Raw genomic sequence first — 9,337 nt, forward strand, 5'->3', positions numbered from 1 at the left:
AAATATTTACCAAACTGTACTGAAACCCTGACCATAGAGTGAAAAATCTGAACTGTTACATGCTTAACAGACAGACTTTAATCTATATTTTGATTTCTTTCTCACAGACATCATATATGTGTTGGACACCCCAACTGTAGTGGGCATCGCTTTTGCTGCCTTTGTGATCGGAGCCCTTCTGACTGGCGCTCTATGGTTCATCTATTCACATACAGGTGAGAAAATATCCAGAGTCCCTGCATATTCACATCAGAACACCCTTGAACTCATCTGACCTTCGTTCTCATTTCCTGCCTCACGCTAATTAGTACTGAGAGAGTTATGCACTGTGTAATTTATCATACTGTCAAAATCAGAAAACAAACATGTTCATTTTTGATCGTCGGAAGGGCTTGCCAGTTCTGTTAACAGCAATGTATTAACAATAACATATTGACTCCCAGCCCATAAATATATCCCGTTCGTCAGCAGAAGTGCATCTGTCTTTTCCGTTCTTTCAAGCATTGGGGGGACTGCTGGATGGTCAGCAGTATTTTGGGTACAATAGCCCGAAAGGGACTGGAATTCCCCCTGTCCGCTGTGAGGGTGTCTCTAGGGCCTCACAGGAAAATACATATACAATCCTCCAGCCGAATGCCAAGATTCACTCCACCCCTCCTCCCCGTATTGTCCTGTTGTTGCCAGGCCGACGACCTCTGTTGACCCCAGAGGAAGCGCATGCTCGCTCTTAGCCCCCATTTCCGCCCATTTGCATTCACCCTTAGACCGGCCTCTGGATTTTGTCTTCAGTGCCATTGACCTGCTACCGTTTTATGGCACACATTTGAAGGGATTCTCATTCTGAACACTGTTACAGAATCTTTAGTGTAGGCCGATGAGTATCAGTATGTTGACTAAGGATCAAAGCCATTCTGGATTTGAGCTATTTATATTTTTTGCACATGTGTATCTTGGATATATCCGTGTCTTGACATAAAAGGAGTCATGTTCAGCTTTTATTAGCTCTCATTTTTTATTCTAGAGTTTGTTCAAAAACATAAATCAGTGTAATTTTATTAATATTGCCTGTGATATTCAGTTGGGATGATATTATCCAGCTGTGTTCCTGCTCGTTGTTGTTAAATGAGACTGAAGAGTTTAGATCAGGTAACCCCCAGATGCTGAGTTATTATTTACCTTTTTATGCTAGCACTTCAGATCAGGGTCACTTTTTATGTGTTACTATTAAGGCACAGTGTTTCATTTGACTACCCTCTAAGTTAAAGGTGCTCAAATTCATTGTTGAACACTGTTGATATTTGAAATCAACCCAAACAAACCCACCCCTCTCTTCATTGCTCCACCTCCAAAACGCACACTCCAATACTAACCACCCTGCTCCGAGTCAGTATCAAACCCCAGCCCGATCGCTGCTGACATGCGAGGCGAGTGCACTACCAATGATGCTAAACACCGCATTCTCTAGCGGTTGTCAGTGTGCAGTAGTTTAACTGCAAAACTCTCACTATCTGGCCACTGTTACACACGCAATGCGAGTGGATGTCTGTTTATCACAGCTGACACGCAACAAAATGCTTCACGAATAATAAAGCGCAGCTGATGAACGAATGACAAGGAAGCACAAAAATTGAATGTGCAGTACACAAGAGTAAATGCAAACAAGAGTTTGTTGTTAACAGCAGCTCCAGACAATCAAAACCCAGTGTTACTTACATGATAAGGAATCAAAGCAGCCTCCACATCTGTTTTCAGGCCTTCCCACTTAGTTCTCTCCAGCGCTGGAAAGCTTTTCTAATATAAACGCGGGTCCTAAAGCGCTTGCCCAGTCATAAACCTTCATTGCAGTGATATTCTTTTAAACTCTTTTGTATTGTGTCCCATCTCTCATTCTGCAGTTTTTTTTTATTATTATTTTCAAATCTCCCTCTTTGCTCATTCTCTCTCCTCGACCGTCATACGCCCCCTAATGCTGATTGGTTACACGTTTGTTGTTGGTATCGGCCCGACTAACTTCCAAACAGTATTTGAAGTCCACCATTAATTTAAGGTCAAAACTGTGACACTTTCTTGTCAGGTGTAAAATGTTGAAATGAAAAAAAAGAAAGAAAAAAAAATGTTGTGGTGTACTAAGCTCTGATCATTCCAGCCATGTGTTTCTCATAATGGCATTGATTACTTCATGCAAGCCAAAGACCTATTTAACCACAGTATTGTACATGGAATAATTTTTTGATACTGACGTTAACCCAAGTGCTTTTCATGTTTGGAACAGACTAAATTATTGAATCAGAGCTTCTTGGAAAAAAATGCTAAAAGATGAAAAATATCAAAACACGGTGGTGCTTTCCCCCCCTGGGAAGTGCAGGAAAATGCCAAATGCTTTGGTACAGTGAAAGGCAAAATCCTCCCTTTCTCTCTGTCAGTTAGACCCACAGAATGATCCTGTTTTTCTCTTAGTATGTTACTTTAGTTCTCAAAGAATAACTAAAAATTATAACATATATTGTAGTGTATTAGTACAGTACTGGGGTTTACAGACTTTTTTTATGCCAAGATCCCCTAATTTAGCTATTGTTCTAAAGAAAACTTTTGGATTAAAATCAGACAAGGAGTGATTAAAATATTATATATAAATTATTTACTTTAATTTTGTTAATTAACAGCATATTTCTTCTACTTACTGGAATACAGCTAAATGTATAATATGTGACCCTGGACCACAAAACCAGTCTTTGAAATTGAGATTTATACATGCTGAATAAATAAGCTTTCCATTGATATATGGTTTTGTTAGGACAATATTTGGCCAAGATACAACTATTTGAAAATCTGGAATCTGAGGGTGCAAAAAAATCAAAATGTTGAGAAAATCACCTATAAAGTTGTCCAAATGAAATCCTTAGCAATGCATATCCACTCACAAAAATAAATTTTTGATACATTTACGGTAGCAAATTTACAAAATATCTTCATGGAACATGATCTTTACCTAATATCGTAATGATTTTGGCATAAAAGAATATGATATATATATACTTATTTTTTAGCATTTTTTTCTCTCAGAGGAACCAATGGTTTGAAAACTCCTAGTATAGTATAAAGTTACTTTAGTATTTTTATATCCTTTTTTATATATAGTTTATGTTAATATTTTGAATTAGCTTTTATTTTTATATATTTTTTAAAGTTTTCATTTTCATTTTATTTTAAGTTAATTCTATGTGGTTTTGTCATTAGTTTATTTATTTAGTTTGTTATTAGTTGTTTTATTTTTTACAGTTTTACTTAGTAATAACACTACTGTTTAACACTAAAAGAGTGATGTGTATAATGATTATGAGTACATAATTGTTCTATACATTAGGGATGCTTACTATTTTAGGGAAAGCTATGTGTGGAATGTTGCAGGGGTCTGTTAAAAAACAGCTCCTGTAATCCTGTCACCATCCCTGTCGTAGATCACACTGATAGGTTAAGGACGTTGCCCCTGTGCACACAGAGTGGGAGTTACACAACGAAATGACACGGTTGAGTGGAAGAGGTCAACAAGCTGCCATCAAACTCTTTCTCACACATACAACAAAATGCATCTTTGTTTGGGGTAGTGTTTCATTTAACTATAGCCAACATATGTTGTTAGTCTGTGTGCTGTCACTGTGTACGTTCGCAAGATGATTGGTCGTAAAAGTGAGGTGTACGGAGGCAGATAAGCGAGAGCCTAGCACACAGCACTGTGTGAGGAAATAGGCTGTTTTTAGCTGGAGCTCTTGGCAGTACATCTCTGGCACATATTAGCAGCAGAGGGGCCTAAAACAGGGAAGCAGAGACACGTCCAGTTGAGCGAAGCACACACATACATAAACGCACTCACAATTTACAATGGTGGGTTGGTGGAAATTATTTACAGATGATTTTTACAGAGAATTCAGATGTATGTAGTATAGGATAGCAAAGTGCTTATTAATATTGGTATTTTAGTCAAATGCCAAGTATGTAAAGCAAACCTGGAATTTGATTAAAAACTCTTCAACCCTCTGTCAGGCAAACTGTCTACAAGATGAAGTACATGCATTCTTACTTGCCGCTCTGATTCATGCTTGAGTCCTCTGATAGTGGAATATTTAAGTCTATCTAGAACAACAATCACCGAAGAAGGCAGAAGAAGAAGAATGGACGTAAGCCTTCTTCCAAAACCTAGTATGCAGCCTCCTTAGAATTCAAAGACAGCATTGCATCTATCCAGGGCCTAAAATTAACACTCACCAAGACCCAAATGCGAGCACGATTCGGTGTTGGCGAGATATGAAACAGTGTCAATCACCAGTTGGACGGTAACATTTTTATGAATTTTAACAATTCAGTGTTGTGAGAACATGAATGTGAATGACGCTCAGGACAGTTGACGGGTCAGTGCTGCATCGTCACGAAAGTTTAAGCCTTGCCAATTTAACGTGAAAGGGAAGTTTTCTGTGTGCAAAAGTCCAAAGCACGCGCCAAGAAATCCGCGTCTCAGACAGCGCTCAAATACTGAATTGAGCTGTCTTTCACGTCTTGCGCTTGAACAGGCATATTCAAATAAAATTTGTCAAAATACCCGTATTAGCAAGTATGTTTTAAGTGAACATAAACAGTTGAGAAAGAAAACGCACATGTATCAGCAGTATATTGGATCTGTGCATTAGCTCTTAAAGTGACAGCAGCCTAATATTCCTGCTGCTGTTTTTAATGTTAATCAAACAACAAAGACTAAGAAAAATCACTCACTGCTCTTGACTGAATAACTTTTGTAACTTTGATAAGGATTATGTTTAATTTATACAGTGAAGACTATGCAGTGTTATTTTATATTTGATTACTTTATTAAAGGGTTAGTTCACCCAAAAATGGAATTTCTGTCATTAATTACTCACCTTAATGTTGTTCCAAACCCGTAAGACCTATGTTTATCTTCAGAACACAAATTAAGATATTTTTGATGAAATCTGAGAGATTTTTTATCCCCATAGAAAGCAACGTAATTACCACATTCATCATTTTAAAGATAGATATAAAAGTTATGTTATAAATATAATATAGTAAAATAAGATTCAACATTATGAAATAAATGTTGTGTTTGTGCCTGGAAGGGTTACAATAGGGGCTTTCGCACCGGAGGAACCTTTTCATAGTTCCCAGAACTATTGGCTGAAGTACCCCGATTTTGTCGTGTTCGCACCGCAGGAACTAGGAACGATTTTAGTTCTGTCATGACAACTCTCAGAGTGTTTGGCATGGTAATGGGTATGACAATGTTGATATGTTTGGTCTTGGCGGAATAGATCTGCTGCTTTTATTGCTGCTGCTGCTGTTGATTATTGCTACTGCTGCTGCAGAGCAAGTACGGGACTTGCTACTGCCAATACATACACGACACGCAGCTGTGAGCAAGTAAGACATGCTGCTGCTGTACAACATAGCGTACATGAATTACCCGTAGCAGATCTATACAGGTGGAGCTGGGGAAGGTGGAGGGTTTCTGAAGCACGCTGCATTGCTAAGACAAATGCTACTCATGTATTTGAAAATTGATCACGCAAGCTCATTGGCTACTGATACAGCAGGAACCAATCATCTGTGTCCTATAGATAATGATGTGATTACGAGCAGGTTGAGTTAAAGGACCTATTAGCCTGCCCATAAGAGTTTCATGCCAGAACTTTGTATTTCTAGGAACTCCTTTTGGGGGAACTAAATTAGCTTCTACTTCAGAGTATGGTCTAAACCAGCTCTATAGGAACTATCAGTGATGTAAGTGTACGTCGATTGGTCAAACGCATGTCAAACACCGGCACCCAGCATTTTTAAAAAGCCATGTAAACATATTTAGTTCCTATTTCCGGTGCGAACGCAACCAGGAACATGGCCCGGGGGAGAAATGAGTTCTCGGGGAACTATCCTAGTGGCTAGTTCCTATAACTGAGTTCCTAGAACTATTCGGTGCGAAAGCCCCTAATGGTTTCATGACTTTGGGGTTAACAACTTCTGCTAACAACTTCTACTTCACATTAAGTCACATTAAGTGTAAGTCGTAGTGTTCAGATTCTTGACATCTAGAAAACAATGTGTTTTTCCAAGTGTCCCTGAAAGCTTTAACGTATTCTTTATCAATCTCCTTCTTCAGGTGGCACAGGAGCGAGGCAGCAGGTGCCAAAGTCCCAGCCGGTGTCTGAGAACAGCAGTGCGGCTCACAGTATCGGCAGCACACAGAGCACGCCGTGTTCAAGCAGCAGTAACGCATAGAGCGGCTAGACTGACTGCTGCTTCCATTGGTATTCTGCTTTGTAGAAGAAAGGAAGAATATGTGATTTAGTAGCACATCTTGAAAACACCAGGCCTTATTATTTTCATTATTTGAACTGAAATGTTTAGGCTGAATATACAACCGGATGAAATAAGCTACGTTTAGAGGTGAGGGAAATAACAAAATCAAGATCCCAGACAGTTTTAAAATGTTGCTTTTTTCTTGAACCCCACAAGAGAGTGTTGTTTTTGCCTTATATGGTTGAGATCAACGTGAAAATAACAAAGGCTGTTTACACCAGCCATTATGGCATGAAGGCGGTCCAGAGGAACAGTTAGTACTCAGTGAAGTTTCACAATGGTTCTGTCTGCACCTAAACAAAGATTAGTTCTTTGCCCAATCAAGCATACATATATAAGATATTTGACAAGGGAAATTACATTTCTTAGTCGTGATAAATGATTTTAATGGTCAGTTTGCCCATATCTGGCTTTTAATACCCAGATGCCAATCATTTAATTATACATTATAGTGTTCAGTATTCTTTAAGACCAGACGTCTTCGGGATTCAGTGAATGGTGTAAAAAGCCTTTATCAGTGGACAGTTTTTGGCATATTGTAAAATATGTATATTCTGTTAATATTGTATGGAATGCATAGAAATTTAAAGTGGAAATAACTCCATAAAAAAAGCTTTATCTAAAACCAAATATTTATCAAATGTTTATACACCATTAAGGAGATAATTTTAAAATTAAACAATTAATCATAAAGCCTAATATAAATTAATTTACATATATACATGCATAAGCTTTTTCCCAGAATTGGCCTTTAAAAGATAGTTGCAAAATAATAATAATAAAAAGAAGATTCTAACTTAATATATGATGTTTAGTTGTTTCCCACCCAAATTTTGATGTTCGATAGCCACTATTAGTCTCTGTACAGATAATTACAGATAATAAGCATTTTATTATTTTTTAGTCAAAAATGGACTTATGTATTTTATAGAATGTTATTTTTAAATGCTGGGCATTATTACTCAACATGAGTATAAAAGGTAATGATTTCAGCAAACAGCAGACTGTTATATTTTGATATTTTGTCCTTAAATTACTAAAACAAATTTGTTAAGAATGATTTAAACAGTCTCTGTGTGCCTAGTCACAAAAGATGTACATAATCTGATGCCAAAGAATGGGTATTTACTTTCCAGTCTTTTAGTGTTACAGTAGCATCTGCGGTGTATATGTTCAGGTACTAACCTACCACTAAAGTCAACACAAAATCAACATTTCTCAAAAAAATCATTACTTTATTTCTGCTGTGTATGTGAAGTTAACATTTTGGGATTTATTTTTTAAACATGCATACAGATGCACTTGTAAAGTGCAAGAAATGTATGAATGCAAAGCCAGAGTAATCCCACCGTCAAAACTTTACATGAATGTCATAACATTATATGTGCCTTAACTTTGAGTATATGATAATTTCAGAGATAAAATGAGGCAAGAAGGGAAGTGGTGTTTGCTTTGCTTTAAGCACAGTATATACCCTCTGATGTGAAAATCTGCCAAATCTGTGCATCTAGTTGTTTGGTTGTTTTTAATATCTAATGTTGCTTTTTTTTTTTTGTGTTGCTTGCTACAGACTGTACCTATAGAATGTACTTTATTTCAAACCTTAATTTCATTGTAAACTTGTATAAATGTCTCCTGTAAGAGGAAAGAGAGTAAGAATTTAAACATTTATTTGTGTATAAAGTTATATTTTTCCAGAGATATATATATATATATATATATATATATATATACATAGAGCCACCCTATAATTCTATCTACATACTGTGAATTTTTGTGGGCATATTTCTAGAAAATGTTGCGTGTTTTCTCTAAATCTAAACATAGTCCATAATGCTGAAGTGAGCTGCATTCACTTATATGTTCCTGACATAATCATATAAAATAAGATTTTATTATAGATATATTTTTTACAAGCATCTTTTATATGAGAACACTATATTATTTGGAATACAAAATATATTTTGATGATGCAGATGTTTTTATCTCTCTTTTAAGCTCTTCACCAGTGTCTGCGTGTGTTTGGTCACACTATAGCTCTATGTATCCATGTATGTGGGTTTAAATGAATGATTATATGCATAGTCCTTCTATTGCGTCTTTTGGGAATGTTTAAAACAATGCTGTCTAACAGAGTTTGAATCTCTGATAGGTGTAATCTAGAGTCATTTAATGGCTGTAGAGGTAACAGAGGCCTTGTTGGTTTTATAAAAAGGTCTTTCTTTCATTCCAGTAAACACTCTGTATTGTAATAAACTCTTTATTTTGAAATGTAAGTTCACACTGCTGTGTCTGACACAGTGGTTTTCCTGTATGTTGAATGGTGAAAATGATTGTGCTGTCTTTCTGTTTATCTACCTCATTTGAGTGCGTCTATGTGTGTATAAGGTTTCACTGTCTTGACATCAAGAATATGTTACTGTACATATTGTGTGAATCTTGATGTTACATAAAATATATCACATCAAATGTTTTATCTTCCAGATTTGACAGTTGACTTCATATCAGTCACCAGGCTTTCCGACAAAAGAGGAAAGTCTGAAAGATGTAAATGTGAACATTTTCAGGCTGTCTTGCTCTGAAACTACACACTATTTGTGAATAGTTTGTTTTTTTGTCCAGTGGTATGTGAAACCTTGTAGTGTTTGTAAATACAATGTGCTGTAAATATGCATGCTATATGTATGCTCTGTATATACCAAATAAATTGTTGTAATCTTTCGGGAGTTTGTTTGTGTGCTCATTGTGTGGACCACATTTCTTCCAATAAGTGGGTCAACGAAGACATTTCTTAGCGTACGTTTACACGACAACGATGTACTAAAAATGGAAACGTTTTTCCTTTGACGACAATGTATGCACCTAGACTGAATATGCACACACAGGACATCACTTTGAATCTTGTTTTCAAAAGCTTGCATTTTAGACCCCCAAAACACCATTGTGGTGAAAATGAACAGCCAAAATAAGCCACACA

The 9,337-nt window shown here is 36.7% G+C and overlaps 1 protein-coding gene across 1 annotated transcript in view; it reads left to right on the forward strand.

Annotated features, from left to right (window-relative positions):
* tgfbr3 (transforming growth factor, beta receptor III) overlaps nt 1-9,081 on the forward strand; it is a 122,283-nt gene extending 113,202 nt beyond the window's left edge. The window contains exons 15-16 of the mRNA XM_051896724.1: nt 108-215; nt 6,161-9,081. Of these exons, the coding sequence (XP_051752684.1) occupies nt 108-215; nt 6,161-6,279 (227 nt within the window). The 3' untranslated portion in view covers nt 6,280-9,081. The remainder of the gene's footprint in view (nt 1-107; nt 216-6,160) is intronic.
* The last annotated feature ends 256 nt before the right edge of the window (nt 9,082-9,337 follow it).

This window comes from Ctenopharyngodon idella, chromosome 6 (genome assembly GCF_019924925.1).
Source record: "Ctenopharyngodon idella isolate HZGC_01 chromosome 6, HZGC01, whole genome shotgun sequence".
Taxonomy (NCBI): Eukaryota; Metazoa; Chordata; class Actinopteri; order Cypriniformes; family Xenocyprididae; genus Ctenopharyngodon; species Ctenopharyngodon idella.